Raw genomic sequence first — 18,199 nt, forward strand, 5'->3', positions numbered from 1 at the left:
CAACTAACCTGGGTTCACAGGGGCTCGCAGAGACTGAACTGACAACTAAGGAGCCTGCATGAGACCGACCTAGGTACTCTGCATATATGTTACAGTTGTGTAGCTTGTTCCTCTTATGGGACTCCTAACAGTGGGAACAGGGGCTCTTTCCGACTCTTTTACTGGCTTTTAGGACCCTACTCCTCATACTGGGTCACCTTGCCCAGCCTTAACACATGAGGTGGTGCTTAGTATTACTGCAACTTAATATGCCATGTTTTACTGATATTCCTAGGAGACCTGCCCTTTCCTGGATGGAGACAGAAAAGGAGGGGATTTGTGGGGGGTTGGGGGTGGGGGGGGGATGGAAGACAGGGACTGGGAGGGGAAGATGTAGTGTGGGGGGGGAGCTGTAGCAGGGATGTAAAATAAATAGATAAATTTTGGGGTTTTTTGTTGTTTTTTGGTTTTTTGGTTTTTGTTTTTGTTTTTTTTTTTTTTTGGTTTTTTGGTTTTTCCGAGACAGGGTTTCTCTATGTAGCTTTGGAGCCTGTCCTGGAACTCACTCTGTAGACCAGGCTGGCCTCGAACTCACAGAGATCTGCCTGCCTTTGCCTCCTGAGTGCTGGAATTAAAAGCATGTGCCACCACTACCCAGCTTAGATGAATTTAAAAAAAAAAAAAAAAAGTGAGAAAATCACATCCATATTTTCTACTACAGCAACTAAAAATTCTGGAAACTTAGGGGCTGGAGAGATGGCTCAGAGATTAAGATCATTGGCTGCTCTTCCAGAGGTCCTGAGTTCAATTCACAGCAACCACATGGTGGCTCACAGCCACCTATAATGAGATCTGGTGCCCTCTTCTGGCCTGCAGGCATACATGCAGACAGAACATTATAAACATAAATTTAAAAAAATTCTGGAAACCGGGGCCAGGGGTGGAACTCAGTGGCATAACACGTGCCCAGCATCTAGATGTGTAAAGCCCTTAATTAGATCCCCAACACAACATACATAGGTACATAAATAAAGAAAAGTAAAAAGCTGGAAACCCTGTGCAAGGTCAAGTTGAATACCCAGGACTCAGGCCATAGCCCGAAGATGCTCTCTGGGAACTCCAGGGGAAGCTGAGGCACTAAAGAGGCCTCCAGCTTTCTGCCAGCTGGCTGGGAAAGTTTATCTGAAATGCAGATTCTCTACATACATCAAGTCAGGTCAAAATGGAGTCTGGAGAGCTGCATTTGAACCAACTCTACCGCAGGCAGTTTCAACACCGGCTGTATATACTCTATACTTGCACAACACTACCCTGAAAGAACACTTTTCCTCAGAACCACCTACAGTCCTTCCTGTGCTTTATTCTCCCCAAGCTTAGGAAGGAGCTACAGGTGCCACTCAGTGATAGAATACTTACTTGCCTAGCATGCTTTAAATGAAGACAAGGGTATAATCCTAAGAATCCTTACTTCATTCCCCATCTACCCCACTGTGTTGGTTAGTTTTTTTCAAAGTCTGTCTTAGTTTTGAGACAGGTCCCCAACTATGTATCCCTGGCTAGCCTGGAACTTGATACATAGACCAAGCTGTTCTTGAACACAAGGAGATCCACCTGCCTCTACCTCCCAAGTGCTCAGCTTCAAAGTATATGCCACCACCAGCTTGGACTGATTTTAACTGTCAACTTGATACAAGCTAGAATCACCTGAAAAAGAATCTAAGCGTGGAATCATCCAGATCAGTGGCCTATAGGTACTCTGTGGGGGCATGTCTTGCCATAGTTAGAATCACCTGAGTAGCTGCACCTGAAGAATTTCCCTAATAAATTCTGAGTTAGGGGCTGGAGGGATGGCTCATAGGTTAAGAGCACTGGCAGCTCTTCCAGAGGTCCTGAGTTCAATTCCCAGCAACCACTCAGTGGCTCACAGCCATCTATAATGAGATCTGATGCCTTCTTCTGGCATGCAGGTGTATATGCAGATAGAGCACCATATACGTAAAATAAATTTTAAAGAATTTTTTTTAATTCTGAGATATACAGATATTCTTATATAATTAATTTTTTCATGCCTTTGAGTCTGTTGATCTAGAGGACCCTGACTAAAACAAATTGTGGTTCTGGAGAAACAGAATTGTAGGCTTAGCGGTGTCTAGAACAGGTTCTTCAGCTGAATAGAATCTATAGTCACTAAAAACTCCTCAAATAGCTGGGCATGGTGGTGCACATCTTTAATCCCAGCACTTGGGTGGTAGAGGTGGGCAGATCTCTGAGCTGGAGGCCAGTCTGACCTATAGAGCAAGTTCCAGGACAGCCAGGACTACAAAGAGAAATCCTGTCTTGAAAAACAAACAAAAAATACCTTAGATATATTGAGAACACTGAAAATCCATGGTGTGCACTATTTAAAGAACTTATCGAGATAAATGCATTTGATTCCCAATTCTCCTCTTGTGAGGTAGAGGAAGCTTAGTGATTCTGTGTATGAAACCTTTGACCATTTGTGAAAAAATAAAGACAGTGATGCAGGTTCATTCCTTTAAGCACCTTTGGACAAAGTTACAAAAGACAAAAGTGAGTTGGGTAATAAAATTGACTGGCTCCAGAGGCACATAAACAATCTAAAGGTTTGTAAGTGTGCACTTGAAGAAAATCCTCTGGACACACCACCCCCGCCTGAAAAAATTCATTAAGTGAGTGAGCTACAAAATAGTAACAACAAGCACTCGGGAGGCAGAGGCAGGCGGATCTCTATGAGTTCGAGGCCAGCCTGGGCTACAGAGTGAGTTCCAGGACAGGCACCAAAACTACACAGGGAAACCCTGTCTCAAAAAAGAAAAGAAAAGAAAAGAAAAGAAGAAAAAAAAAAAAACAAAACCAAAATAGTAACAATAGCTAAGTCACACCTGAGATCTGAGATGTTGAGAACCAGAAGTTACCTGGTCCTTAAAGTTGGGTGTCTCAACAGTTAGAGTAGTCCTAGAATAGCTGTCACTCATTGGGGGCTACGGCCAGTAATTACTTAGTCCACAAGGTAGGGTGCCCCTGTAGTCCCAGTCTGGCACCTGGAGTGGTTGCTGCAAAGTGGCTGGTTCCTACTCCACCCTGAAAGCTTGGAAACTGGCTTGCTGCAGGAGAAGGACGCAGCAGCAGCAGACCAAACTGACACACTGGCAAGACAAAGGCCAAGCCAGTAAAGGGGAGACGCTTCCTTCTGAAAAGCCCTTTTCATCAGAGTCTGCCAGAAGGTGCCACTGCAACCAGGGTGCTTCTTCCCACCTCACCCAAGACAACATGGAAAATTCTTCAGGTGCAGCTCCCTACTCAGGTGAGTCTAACTGTGGCAAGGTAACGCTAAAACCAACCATAACTAATAGCCACCCAGTCCCATCTACATTGTCCACAGGCAGCTTTCATCAATTTCCAGTTCCTCTTCCAGTGCTTCTTTTTACAAAAACTAAGCAGCACCTTATTTCTGACACAAACGCAGTATAACTCTACACTTGCTCTTTTCATGTAATATACTCTGAAGATCACTCTACCAGTGGAGGATGAAATAAAGAACTTCGTTTCTGTTTTCCCAGTTGGACTGCATTTTGCAATACAGATACACCACAGGTTTGCCTAACAATGTTGATAGACATGTTATTTTCAATATTTATTCTGACTCAGAATAAAACCAACCAAGCCAAGAATAAAGAAAACTACATCTATTTGGTGCTAATTAGGATTTCAGCCTAAGATAAATTCATGCACTATTGAAAATGTGCTCCCTGCCCACTTTATATGTTGTGTGCACATTCATGTGTGTATGTGTGCACAAGTTTGTACAAGCATGTGGAAACCGTAGGAAAATCTCCAGTCATCTTCATTTATACTGTGCACCCCCTTTGAGTCCGGGTCTCTCACTGGCCAAGTTCACCGATTAGAACAGACTAGCTGATCAGCAAGCCCCAGGGATCCTTCTGTCTCCACTTCTGCAGTGCTGACATTACCAGCAGGTGTCACCACACCCATTTTTTGTTTGTTTGTTTTTATGTAGATGCTGGGGGCTAAAGAAATGATTCAGCAGTTAAGAGCATTGGCTGTTCTTACAAAGGACCTGGGTTTGATTCCCAGAAACCACATAGTGGTTCACAATCATCCAGTGGCTCTGGTTCCAGGAAATATGAATACCTATTCTGGCCTTTGTGGGTACCAGGCACCTATCTACATGCAGGTAAAACATTCACACATTAAAAAAACAAAAACAAAAACAAACAACAACGCAAGACATGGTGTCACAAGCCTTTAATCCTGGTACTTGGGAGGCAGAAACAAGTGGATCACTATGAGTTCAAGGCCAACCTGGTCTACATAGTGAATTCTCGAACAGCCAGGGCTATATAGTGAGATTCCATCTATAAAAAAAAAAAAAAAAAAAAAAAAAAAAGGCCTAGAAACTAAACTAAGGTCCTACCACCACTCTACCAACTGAGCTATGACTGCAGCCTCCCTACCCAGGGTTTTTTTTTTTTTTTTTTTTTCTTTTTAATTTATTTTAGGAACTGGAGAAATGGCTCAATGGTTAAGAGAACTGGCTGCTCTTCCAGAGGACCAAGGTTTGATCCCCAGCACCGACATACGGTTCAGAACTGTCTAACTCTAGTACCGGGGGATCTGACACCTTCTTCTGACTTCTGTGGTCACTGTACACATGTGGTGCACAGACATACATTCAGGCATACACATAAAATTAAGAGCCAGATGGTGTGGCACTTGGGAGGCAGAGACTGGCAGAACTCTGTGAGTTCTAGGCCAGCCTGGTCTACATACTAATGGTACATAGTAAGATCCTGTCTTCAAAATAAATAAAATCTTGGGGCTGAAGACATGGCTCAGTGGTTAGGAGCACTCAAATCAATTCCCAGCAGCCACATACATGGTAGCTCACAAACACCTATAATGGGATCCACTATCCTCTTCTGTCTGATGCTCTCTTCTGTCAAGCAGGAATACATGCAAATAGAGCACTCATATGCATAAAATACTTAAGTAAATCTTAAAAAAATAAGTAAATAAAATTTAAAAGCTAGTTATTTTAATTATATATGTATGAGTCTATCTGTGTGAGGATACATGCACCTGTGAGTCCAAGTACCCACAGAGTCCAGAAGGGGACATCAGATCTTTCAGAGCTAGTTACAAGAGGTTGAACTGTCTGTCCTCTTAACTGCTGAGCCATCTCTCCAGCTCCCTACCTACTTTTTAAAAGTTATGTCCACTCACCAGATTCCTGGCTTTATCAGCCACTCACTCCTCACCACTCCACTGACATAACTCACCCTCATCACCACCTGCTCACTGCTGTTGCTAATGGTCATCAGCACTCAGGACTTCTTAGCAGCCTGACCCTAACAGTTACTCCCTCTTTCCTAAACTTCCCTTTTCTTTCCATCCTAACTTTCCTTCTGGTTTTGCTTCTGCCTCCTCAGCTAATCCTGATTTGACATCCCATACCCTCCTTTGTTGAGATCCCGCAACTTTTCTCAATTTCAACTTTCCCAAGTTCTACAAATTCTGTCTCAAGACCCATGCTTCTACCTACTGGCATCATCATCTGAATGCCCAAACCTTAACATCTTATGTCCAATACCTTTCCCTCTAGAACTCTGCCATTCTTCCAATGATCCCTCCTCTCAGGGAATAACGTCTCCATCCACCTAGTCACTCTAACCAGAAGACATCTTGGTCCTTCTTGAACTTTTCTGCCCTAACTGCATACAGTGAGTTACTAAACTCAAGCTCCTCCAAGCTATTTTTTCCTCTCACCTTCACTGTTTCTACTTTAGGATTACAGTAACCACCCACCCCCCTTTCTCTCCAACCCACTTCCCACACTGCTTTCAGCAAATGTTTTCTTCTCCTATTTAACATCTCAACAGCTCAGAAAACAATGTCCAAAATCTTCCACAAAACAAAATTAACATCACTGAGCCCTATCTACCTGCAGCCAACTGAGAAGCATCCCTTGTTACCTGGCAATTTCCTGGTGGTAATCATAGTGTTCATCCTCCTCCAGCCATTCCAGGGATCCCGTGGTTGGATTGGCACGACCACAGAAGACCTTCATGGTGCCAACTGTTTCCTCAATGTTTACACAGAAATGTGGTCTTGTCAATTTACGTCTTAGGAACAGATCTGGATATCAGAAACCTAATCAATTATAATGCCTATGGTGAAGGCAAGGGACAAGAAAACAAAAAGGGGGGAAAAAATCAAGAAACAGACAAAAATGTCAAAGTCACTTAAAAATTTTATTAATGATGACAAGGTCTTCAATCTCAGCTCTGGGGAGAAGAGGCAGGGGGATTTCTGTTAAGTTCAAGGCCAGCAGGGTCTACATAGGAAGTTCTAGGCCAGCAAGAACTACAGTGATAGCCCATCTCAAAAAATATATTAATCAGTATTTTAATATTTCCAGCAAGGGTGATCTCATTTTATATACAGCATATACTATCAAGAACTATAATAAAAGTCAGGTGTGGTAGCACATGTCTACAATCTCAGCACTTAGGAGGCTGAAGTAGATAGAAATATCTGAAGTTTGATGCCAGCTTGGGCAACGCTGTGAGACCTTGTCACAAAAACCAGAACAAAGTACGTGATGGTACATGTCTTTAATTCCAGCATTAGAAAAGTAGAAGCAAAGGTGAGTGGTGGTCGTGGCACACGCCTTTAATCCCAGCACTCGGGAGGCAGCGGCAGGCAGATCTCTGAGTTCAAGGCCAGCCTGGTCTACAGAGTGAGTTCCAGGGCAGCCAGGGATACAGAGAGAAACCCTGTCTCAAAAAAACAAAAGAAAAAAGAAAGGTAGAGGCAAGAGGATCTCTGAGTTCCACGCATGTCAGAACTACACAGTGAGACCTTGTCTTATTTTTAAAAAAAGGGGTGAGAGGGGAATCCCATAGTAAATATATAATACTGTCTGGAAATTTTGGCACTCTTCAGAAATTCCAACAGAATCAGAAGTGCCTCACAAGTTCATCCAGGTCCAGCCCTCAGGTGAGGCAAGTGAGAAGGCAAAGTGAGCCAAGCAACGAGCTAACAGAGGAGAGCAAGAGCGCCGAAGTGAAGTGGACATTCCTCAGCACACTAAACACACTCCTCTGTGGTGTCACTGGGGTTTAACTAAGAATACTTAGAAACGCACTGAGGTCCACTGCGGAGTTTTAATTAAAAGCATGTCTACGTAGGTACACACCTTTGACTACACTACTGCGGGCAAGTGGTGTGAACTATCGAACCGTTTCCAACTACTAAGAACAGGGACTAAAAAAGCCATCCTGGGCCGAGCGGTGGTAGCATGCTCCCTTAATCCCAGCACTCGGGAGGCAGAGGCAAGAGGATGTCTGTGTGAGTTCGAGGCCAGCCTGGTCTACAGAGCAAGTTCCAAGACAGGCTCCAAAGCTACAGCGAAACCCTGTCTCAGCTGAACGGTTCGGAGACCGAAGGCTGGGGCTGCGTACAACTGAGGTCCGGGTTTGCGGCTGAAGCGAGGCTCCCTTGTGCCCCACACCCTGCTCTGTGCTCAGCCACATTTTGAGAAAGGACAATCACCCAAGCGGACTGCTGTGTCTGGGCAGACCTGTCCGCCAGGGTGTCTGAACAACTCCACGTGGACTCTGGAAAAGTCCAGAAGTATACCGGAAACCCGAATATACCCACGCCAGGGCCCTCCGCCAGAGCCCTAGAAATGAGGTCCGAAAGTTGGCTGCACCCAGGACCAGCCACGGCCCTACCTCCTCGGCACCGCCAACAGCTCACCCGCTGTGGGAAGCACTCCACTCGCCGCCAACGCTGCGGCCATTTTGCCTCGCCCTCCGCTCGGGGGCGGGGCCTCCGTGCGTAGGCGTGACGTCCCCGCGGCGCGGCCCTCTGCGGGACTAAAGAGATCTCCCGTCGCACCCCGCGCCTTCCCACAGTGCTCCACGAGAGTCGCTATGGAGGCCGGCAGGACCGCGGTGTTGCGCGTGAAGCGGAAGCGTAGCGCGGAGCCCGCCGAGGCTCTCGTGCTGGCCTGTAAACGCCTCCGGAGCGGCGAGGTCGCGTCGTCTGCTCCGGAGACGCCAGAGGGTCCGGAGACAGCGGCTGAGAGTAATGTTTTCCAGTTGGTTGCTACCGTGCGCTCCCAGGTAGGAGATGGGGGTGGACCATGTGTGGAAAGGATCTTTGAACGCTGCCCGTATACAAACAGTTTTCCTGTCTCCCCTCAGGAAGAGCCAATCCAGCAGCTTGTGCGGGCTGCCCTGCGCCCGTCCCGGAGCAGCCAGCTGCGTATTCGCCGCGATCTTCGTGCCTCAGTTCGCGAGGTCCGTAAAGAGGGCCGCTACAAGGTAGTCTCCAGCCACCGATCTTCAGGGATCTCTAGTAGTTTGGAGCCCCAGTGTGTGTCAGAAGCTGTCGGGGATGCAAGCTTCCAGCTGTTGGACCTGGTCCACGAGGAGGGAGACCCAGAAGCTGCTGCCACAGACTGCTGCCAAGTGAGTGCTGAACGTCTCTGCTCTGCTCCCAGAGGCAGAGACAGCATACACGATAAGCTTAAGGATGGCTAGTCCACTCTAAAACATGGCTTTATATTACCTGTTTGGTTTTTTGTTTTGTTGAGTTAGAGTTTTGCTGTGTAGTCCTGGTTGACCGAGTACTGGCTATGTAGCCCAAGCAGGCCTCTGACACACCGCAGTCCTGCTTCAGCTGCCCCAGCACTGCGATTACAGGTGTGTACCACCACACCTCTCACGATTGGTTCGTTCTTTCCCTCTCCTTTCCCCCCACTCCCCTTTGTCTCTTAGTGGGGTGGGGGGAGGGAGGGGGTTTCCAGGCCAGCCAAGACTACACAGTGAGACCTTGTCTCAAAAAAAAAAAAAAGTTGGGTGTGGTTGTCCAGGCCTTTAATAGCAACACACTCAGGAGGCAGAGGCATTAATATTAATATCTCTTTGTGTTCAAGGCCAGCTAGGGCTACACAGTGAGACCCTGTCTCCAAATAAAATTGTTGTAAGGCCTTTTGAAAAGTAGATTTGAGCCTATTTAAAATATATACATTATTATTATTTAGAGATTATGTTAGACTTTTGTTGTTCTGACAAATGAAGTAAAGGAAAGAAGGAATGTTTTGGTTTTCTTGTTTTTGTTTTGTTTTGTTTTTTAGCTCAGAACTTCAGAGGTTTTGGTTCATGGTCAGCCTCAATTGCTATGGATCTGTATTGTAGCAGAATACTATGGCAACAGAAGTATGTAGCAGAGCAATCACCCTATAGTGGCCAGCAAGCAGATTAAAAAAAATTAAGTTTGTTTATGTTTTCCTAATAATCATACTTCCAGGATTCAACCTAGATAAATAATTCAACAAAAGTACACAACTATGGCATTAACAAAAGATACTGTTGATTTCCTAAGTTATTGTGCTATATACTTTGCCAAGTTTTTGCTTGGGCTTTGTTTTGCATTGCTTAAGGAGCAAACTTGGGGCAAGTGTTCTTCCACCAAACTGTATCCCTAATTCTGTATTTCCCTTTAATTTGTTTTATCTTCACAAATACTATGAATTAGGTCCTTTTATCACCATTTTGTTTTTACTCTTTCAAAATAGTAGATTTCATTAGGACATTTCTGTACATCTATGCTGTCTTTTTTGATCACATCCATTCCCTCTACCCTTTGTTGTTGCACTCACTCCTTCTGAACCCCTCTTCTCAATGAACCCTGATTATTCTACTGTTATTACTATGGTCTTCGTTTGTATTTGTCTGGGTTCCCATGAATTTATTTGGGATTGCTTACAGAAGCATGGATGAGAGGTTTCTAGCTGTGTTACCTGGACTTTTGTGTCAGTTTCTTTCTTTCTGAGATAGGATCTCACTATGAAGACCAAGTTCTCACAGAGAGCTGCCTGCCTCTGCCTCCCACGTACTGGGATTAAAGGCATACACTGCTACACCTGGCTTTGTATATTTTATTAATGTCTGACCACATGCCTCCTTTCTGGAGAGGTGAATAATTTAATATACAGGAAGGCTTAGAACAGTGCTTCCTGATGAATATATGATAAATACTTGTTAAATGTTAACTATTGGTACTAGCTGCTTTGTGTGCTTGATAAAAATTAGGTTGATCGCATTAACTTAAAAAACTGGAGTTTCTTAGGGTGAACCTTGGAAAAGTAGATAACCTTAATTTGTGAAGATAATACCACATTAGAGCAGTGGTTCTCAACCTTCCTAATGCTGTGACCCTTTAATATAGCTCTTCACATTGTGGTGACCTCCAACCATAAAGTTATTTTGTTGAACCAGGTAGTGGTGGCACATGCCTTTAATCCCAGCACTCAGGTGGTAAAGGCAGGCCTGGTCTATAGAGCTAGTTCCAGGATAGCCAAGGCTACACAATGAAACCTGCCTCTGGAAAAATGGGGAAAAAAAAAATTGTTGCTACTTCGTAAGTGTAATTTTGTTACTGTTATGAAACGTAATGTAAATATCTGATATGTAGGATATCTAATATGCCATCCCCAAGAAGATCAAAAACGCACAAGTTGAGAACCACTGATTAGAAGTAAAACAGCTGGGAAAGAAGGAAGGCATGGTAAAGCTGTAGGTCTTCTGCATGCCATAGGTTATAGGTGATTAAGCTTTGTGTTACGCTAAGGAAACAGAATCTAGTATTGCAGGTAGCCACGTGTGTGTTTGTTTTTCCTAGGAAAGATAATTTGCACCTATAGTCAGTGGGCCAGAACAAGTTCCTTTCCTTCCATTGGTTGATTGATATGCAGCCCTCCGATAGTGTTAAGTGTTGGTGCTTCTGAGGGTCATCTCTACTTTTTAAATGGAGTGGCAGTGAAACTAGATAAGGGCTTGTTTTCTCCAAGATTATCACCATTTTTCAAATGCAGGACACATTCATTGTGATACTGCTTATAGAGGCTAATAATTAATTCAATAAATAGATATACATGGGGCTATAGAGATGGATCAGCAGTTTTTGCTGTTTCATCATGAGGACCTGGGTTTGGTTCCCAAGCACCCACATAAGGCCCCTTAAAACTTCCTGTTGCTCTGGTTTAAGTGGATCCAGTACCTTTTGTAATCTGGGCACAGTGTACGAGTGGTATACATATAGACAAACAGGCATATGTGCATAACACACAAAAATTTTAAAGGAATAGACATACACAATGGTTTGGAGTTTTAAGAACAACATGGGAAATACATGTTTAGCAGTAGATCGTGCTCTGTGTGATATAACTGAAAATATGAGGGCATATATGCAGACATTAAAAATAATTTTTCCAAAGAATGGTGAGGTTGCTCAGCAGGTAAAGGTACAACCTGAGTTCAATCCCTAGGATTGTGCACATGGCAGTACTGTCCTGGTTTCCTTTCTGTTGCTGTGATGCATTTTGAACAAAAGTAACAGGGTAGTAAAGGTTTTAGGAAAGGCAGGAACTTGTAGCAGAAACCATGTAAAATGCTTCTTTCCTTGTAGTTTTGGGTTTTTTGGAGGCAGGGTCTTGTGGGGGGCCATCCCACCCCCACTTCTCCCCAGGGTACTCGAGCAGGAGCAGCAGGAAATATTAGATAGAAATATAGCTAGAGAGACAGACAGAAACACAGAATAGCCTCAGAAGGACCTAAATCCTTGTCCATTGGATCCAGAGCTTTATTCAAAAGGGCTTTTTATAACAATGCCAAGGGGAGGGGCAAAGGCCTCCCCTTGCTAGGTACAGCCAAGTGTAGACCCTTCCAAACACCTGGTACTCAGGCCCGTGGTCCAATCATCCTCTTATGCAGTCCTGCTGGGTAAAGCCACTAGGAAACCTAGGTACGCTCCAACAGGGTCTCACTATGTAGCTCTGGCTATCCTAAAACTCAGTATATAGACCAGGCTGGCCTTGAACTCAGAGATGTCTGCCTCTGTCATTTGAGTGCTGGGTTAAAGGTTGTGCACCACTGTGCCATGCTGGAAAGTGCTTCTGAGTGTCTTGCTCTCTCAGGCTTATGTTTAGCTTTCTTTTGTAGCCAAACCTCCTGTTCAGGAAATGGTACAACATAGTCTGTGCCCTTCTATAATTAACAGGATAATCACTCACAGACAGGGCCACTGGCCAGTCTGCACAGTCCCTCAATTGAGATTCTCTTCTCTGGTGACTCTAAGCTATGTGAAATTTACAGTTTAAGCTAACTAGGACACATACAATTGTAATAAAAAATTTAATTTTTCTACAAAGTATAGTGGCTCAATGCCTATAATCCCAGCATTTAGGAAAGTGAAGCAAGATTTCCAAGAGTTTGAGGCCAGTCTGGGCTGACATAGTTCAGACCAGTAACAAAAGTTATAAGAGTTCATGAAAAACAACACAGCAACCTAAAAGTAAACTAGAAATTTAGGGGTAAAGATCAGTGATAAAGCACTTTTATCTAGCTTGTATAAGGCCCTCAATTCAAATTTCAGCACTGAAAAAAAAAAATCATTTAGTTTACCTACAACCCGAAAGTAACTAGAAGGAAGCTGGTTAATTTACTCTGACTATAAAATTGTTTGGCACTTTTGTTAGTCTTAGAAACTTAATGACGACATAATTTAGTGGATCAGATGGGGATCCATTAGTTGGAGCCAGAACTCTCTCATAAAGAGCTATGATGGGCTGGAGGTTAAGAGCACTTGTTGCTCTTGGAGAGGACCTAGGTTCAGTTTCCAACACCCACATAGCAGCTCACAACCATTTGTAACTCGGGTACCAGGGAATCCAACGCTCTCTTCTGACCTCTGAAGGCACCACATATACATGTGGTACATATACATACATATAGGCAAAACACTCATACACTTAAAAAATCTTTGAGGAGCAAAAGCCTACACAAAAGCTTGTACCACTAATTCCTTTGTGACTTTAGAGCAAGGGAAATTTTCCCCTTGGTTTGTATGTGATATCATCAGTCTCCCTCTGTGTGCTTTGGTCATGGAACATTCCTACTTTTGTATGGTAGCTGGTTTGAGCTATGTAGCTTCCTGTGATGAACTTGTTCAGAGGGGCCATCTCCATCATTTCCCTGCAGCTTCCAGATGACCCAGGCCCTGTAGTCAGCTAGAGAACATCTTAACCTGGGCTAGTTCTTTTCTGGGATTTTTGTGTTTTTAAGCTCTTTCTTCTGGCAGAGAGATTATAGGTGAGTCTAGTTTTTATTAAATTTAAGATATTGGTCAATTAGGATGAGCCAGATGACAGATTTAGTAGGCCCTATGTGGACCTATGGATCCCCAAGGAAGAACATAATAGCAAAGAGTATTCAAAAAGACCTGTAGAAGCAGGTAGAAAGAGACCTGCGATCTCAGTACTTGGGAGGCAGAGGCCTGTCTAGTCTGTATAGCAAGTTCCCTGCCAGTCAGGGCTACATAGCGAAACCCTGTCTCAAAACAACAAAATGTATCTTGTACACAGCATGAAAAACAATAACAGGCCTTCATTTACCTAATCCTTAGAACATTAAGGGTTTTTTGTTGTTGTTGTTTTGGTTTTTTTTTTGTTTTGTTTTGTTTTTTGTTTTTCCAGACAGGGTTTCTCTGTGTAGCTTTGGAGCCTGTCCTGGAACTCTCTCTGTAGCCCAGGCTGGCCTTGAACTCAGAGATCTGCCTGTCTCTGCCTCTTGAGTGCTGAAATTAAAGGTGTGCGTTACCACCATCCAGCAGAACGAACATTAAGTCTTATTGCTATCATCTGTCTTCTTTGTAGACATCTGATCCAGATGTGATCCTCTGCAATTCGGTAGAGTTGATCCGTGAGAGGCTGACTGTATCTGAAGATGGACCACAAGTGGAACACCAAAAGGAACCAAAGCATAATGATGACTATGTATATGACATTTACTATATGGAGATGGCCCCTCCAGGATGGATCGAAAACATCTTGTCTGTGCAGCCCTACAGCCAGGAGTGGGAGCTGGTAAGGGGTCTGGGAGGAGAAGGACGCGTATCAGGGTATTTGGACTTCCTATACCCTACTCTTTTGGTTTTGTTCTTAAATTTTAAAATTAATTTTATTTAGTGTGTATGCCATGGTCCATGTGTGAAGTCAGGGGACAACTTGTTCTTTCTACCATGTTGGTTCCTGGGATCAAACTTAGGTCATCAGGCTTGGTGGCAAGCACCTTTAACCACTAAGTCATCTTGCTATCCTTTTTTGTTAAGACAGGTCTCGTATAGGTCAGGCTATAACTCACTGTGTACCTAAGAATAAATTTCTGATTCTTCTGTCTCCAAAACACAAATGCTGGGATTTATGCCACCATTTCTTGCTTCCTTCATCCCCCCTCCTTTAAAAAGTTTGTGGGGCATGTGTGTGTAAATGCATGTTCCTGTTTATTGGAGCACACAGAAGCCCAAAGTTAACATTGAGTGTCTTCCTTGAAGCAGGGTACTCACTGAAGCCAGAGCTCTCCAATTCCAACTAAACTAACAAGACAGCTTGTCCCAGAGATTCCTATTTCGGGGGTGGGGGGGGGTGTCAGGCAGGCTACCTAGCCCACTCAGCTTTACATGGGTTCTGAATATCCAAACTCTGGTGCCTAAGCTTGTACAGCAAGTATTTTATCCACTAAGCCATCTTCTAGTCCCTATTTTTCTGAAACAGTATCACTATGTAGTCCAGGCCGGCCTTGAATTTTGGCAGTCTAAACTGCCTCAGCTTCCCCAATATTGGGATTACAAGCATCTAACACCACACATGGCTGTGAACTCCACTCTTGATGTTTGAGAGTTTTTTTGCTTTGTTTTTGGCTTTCAAGATAGGGTTTCTTTGTGTAATAGCTCTGGTTGTTCCTGGAACTCACTTTGTAGAGCAGGCTGGGCTCAAACTCACAGAGATCCACCTGTCTCTGCCTCCCAAGTGCTGGGATTAAAGGTGTGTGCCACCATTGCCTGGCTGGATTCCACTCTTTTTTTTTTTTTTTTTTTTAAGATTTATTTATTTATTTATTATGGATACAGTTTTCTGCCTACATGCATGCTTGCAGGCCAGAAGAGGGCACTAGATCTCATTGTAGATGGTTGTGAGCCACCATGTGGTTGCTGGGAATTGAACTCAGGACCTCTGGAAGAACAGCCAGTGCTCTTAACCACTGAGCCATCTCTCCAGCCCTGGATTCCACTCTTAATAAACATTGTTCTAGTTCTTATTTTTGCTTAGAAGGAAAATTCTAAATCCTCTGTAAAAACCCTTGTTTAATAGCTAATGTGTTTGTTGGGCTACCTACATTGAAAGTTTTGTTCATAATGAATTTTCAGGTGTTTTTGAGTCATGTTTTTTTAAAAGGTCAAATTCCTAGAATTGTCAAAACCAGACATTGACATGAATAAGAACAAAAATACTTGCTGGGCAATGGTGTCAAGAATCCCAGCGCTTGAGAGGCAGAGGAAGGCTGATATCTATGAGTTCCAGGCCAGTCTGGTCTACACAGCGAGTTCTAGGACAGCTATGGCTTCACAGAGAAACCTGTCCTGAAGAAAAATGAAAAGAAAGAAAACAAAAAACAAAAAAGTTTTATTACGTCTACAGGCCAGAAGAGGGCACCAGATCTCATTACAGATGGTTGTGAGCCACCATATGGTTGCTGGGAATTGAACTCAGAACCTCTGGAAAAGCAGCCAGTGCTCTTAACCGCTGAGCCATCTCTCCAGCCTACCACTTTTCAAAACACTTGCATGCTGATGCCCAAAGTAGACAGAAGAGGGTATTAGTGAAGTTACAGAAAATTGTAAGCCATAATGTAGGTGCTGGGAATTGAACCTAAGTCCTCCTCAAAAATATCAAGTGCTTACTGGGAGGTGCTGATGATTCCTGGGAGGTGGTGGCAGCACTCAGGAGGCAGAAGCAGGTAGATCTCTGAGTTTGAGGCCAGCCTGGTCTACAGATCAAGTTCTAGGATAGCCAGGACTGTTAAACAGAAAAACCCTGTCTCAAAAAACAAATGTTGAGGGTTTTTTGTTGTTTTTTTAATTTTTGTGTATAAAGAAGTCTATGTCTATGTCTGAGTGGATGTGCATGTATCTCTGGGTGCCCTTGGGGGCCTCTGTTAACCAATTTTGCAGATGGCACCCACCTTAGACCACTATGTGGTCTCTAATCCTGCTTTCCTGTACCATTTACTGTTTTTGATCCTGACCTTTGGCATTACCCAGTCATAAAATCCTTTTCCCACCTGATAGTCCTTCAGGAATTTGTAGATGGATGCCATTACCTCCTTTTACTCATTCCCCTCTAATGACATTGGAATGTGATATCTCTTGAGTGAAGTTAGGCTCTTATAACCCCTTCATAGCCTAAGATTACATAGTCTCTTGTAAAGCAGTCAGATGAACTGCCATTTTTACATTGTACCTTTACTTGAATCTCCCCAAGATGGTATGCCAGTAGCTTCTCCTAAGGAGCATAACTTAGAGGTTTTGGACTTAAACTTGTGTTTATGTTGAGATGTTCAGGTGAATGATGATCAGCAACCAGAAGACACATATGATGATGATGATGATGAAAACAGTGAAAATAATTGGCGCAATGAGTACCCAGATGAAAAAAGCAGTGATGGAGATGAAGATTCTAGAGGTAGGTAGCAACCCAGGTGGGGAGGGACTGATAGGAGTCAAGATTGAGATGAAGATGTAATTAATTCATGGGTATGCTGCAAATGGCTGGCTTTCCCTCTCTTTCCAGGGGAACTGCGAGGGTATATTATCTTTTCAGTCCTAGGTTCTAATTCTTAATTGTTACTGCCTATGTATGGGAAGTTATTTCACTTCTTTGAACATCAGTTTCTCTCTAAAAATGAGACAATATTGGATCAACTTTACCATTTAGTAAACGGTATAGCCCATTCTTTTCCCTAGTCCCATCAAGCAAGAAAGTATTAACAGGGTTGGAGAGATGCTCAGTGGCTAAGAACACTGGCTGCTTTTAGAAAGATCTGGGTTCTGTTCCCAGTACTGACATGGCAGCTCATAACCATCCTTAATTCCATTTAATTCCAGGGAACCTTCTTCTGACCTTTGTGGGCACCAGGCCTACATGGGATGCGCACACATACATTCAGGAAAAACACTCAAATACATTAAAAAGTAAGAAAAAGCCTTTAATTCCAGCACTTGGGAGACAGACAGGTGAATCTCAGTTCAAGGCCAGTCTGGTCTACAAAGTGAGTTCCAGGTCAACCAGGGCTACACAGAGAAACCCTTTCTCAAAAAAGAGTATTAACATATCAGCCAGCAAGTCTGGCAATACAAGTTGGATCTCCAGAACCCTTGCTGTGGAAGGAGAACCAACTTCCATATATATATAGGCTCGAGCATGTATTTTATAATGGATAATAAAATCCTTATCTCCTTATAGGCTCTAATGAATACAACAGCTTCAGTGAGGAGGAAAGAGACAGCAGGCACTTGGTGTGGAGCAAGTACCCTTTGGACGTGCAGAAGGAGTTTGGCTATGATAACCCCCATGATCTGGATTCAGACTGATGGTCTCATGAGATTCTTCCACAAGCCCTTGAGGGCTCAGTGACTACACTACCATCATCTTAGGATGCCTAACTGAACATGTAGAAAGAAAAACTACCCCAGCACAGTCAAGACTAACTAAGGGCTCTTCTACTTGTAAGTGCTAGGTGAAGCCAAGAATGCTGGCTCATGCCTGTAATCTCTAGCATTCAAGAATCTGGGAGCAAAAGGAGCACTGAAAATGCAAGGCTAGCCTAGGCTACATAGAAAGTTCTAGGCTAACCTGGGCAAAATAAGATTCTATTAAAAGAACAAAAATAGTAAGTGATCCTACCGTCTGGAAAATAAAATGATGTAAAACCTCCAGCTCAGGTGGTTTTTCTGTCATTCTGCTTCTGTGCTCAAGCCTAAAAGGAGCTTGTGAGAGGAAGCTCTTTATTTCATCAGCAGTATAATTTACCTTCCCTACTGGATTGCCTGCCTCCAGTGAAGCCTGTTTTCTTTGATGGAGGTCATCTCTACAAGGGCAACAGTGGCTCCCCTGCCTGAACAATGGAAGATCCCACCCCACCCCACCCCACCCCTGGACTCTGATAATGGTTGTAATGACTGCTCTCATCTTTTGGCAGTGGTGCCAAGGAACAGTATTATGTGATATTCTTTAATAAAAAAAAATAACTTTATACACAGAAGCGAGCAATTC

General features: G+C 43.6%; 2 protein-coding genes across 4 annotated transcripts in view; one reads left to right on the forward strand and one right to left on the reverse strand.

Annotated features, from left to right (window-relative positions):
- The window catches only part of Prmt7 (protein arginine methyltransferase 7), a 42,755-nt gene extending 34,834 nt beyond the window's left edge, over window positions 1-7,921 (reverse strand). For 2 of the 3 annotated variants that reach the window (XM_059264073.1, XM_059264071.1), the window contains exons 1-2: window positions 7,758-7,921; window positions 5,994-6,188 (exon numbers count right to left, since the gene is read on the reverse strand). In XM_059264073.1, the coding sequence (XP_059120056.1) occupies window positions 5,994-6,088 (95 nt within the window). In that variant the 5' untranslated portion in view covers window positions 6,089-6,188; window positions 7,758-7,921. The remainder of the gene's footprint in view (window positions 1-5,993; window positions 6,189-7,757) is intronic. The other variant, XM_059264072.1, reaches the window with a different exon arrangement.
- Window positions 7,922-7,928: 7 nt separating this feature from the next.
- Slc7a6os (solute carrier family 7 member 6 opposite strand) lies at window positions 7,929-17,862 on the forward strand. The gene is made up of 5 exons (XM_059264078.1): window positions 7,929-8,150; window positions 8,232-8,498; window positions 13,745-13,954; window positions 16,489-16,609; window positions 17,390-17,862. Exons 1-5 carry the CDS (start codon window positions 7,959-7,961, stop codon window positions 17,515-17,517), a joined length of 918 nt encoding a protein of 305 aa, XP_059120061.1. The 5' UTR covers window positions 7,929-7,958; the 3' UTR covers window positions 17,518-17,862.
- Window positions 17,863-18,199: the final 337 nt, after the last annotated feature.

This window comes from Peromyscus eremicus, chromosome 5 (genome assembly GCF_949786415.1).
Source record: "Peromyscus eremicus chromosome 5, PerEre_H2_v1, whole genome shotgun sequence".
Classification (NCBI taxonomy): Eukaryota; Metazoa; Chordata; class Mammalia; order Rodentia; family Cricetidae; genus Peromyscus; species Peromyscus eremicus.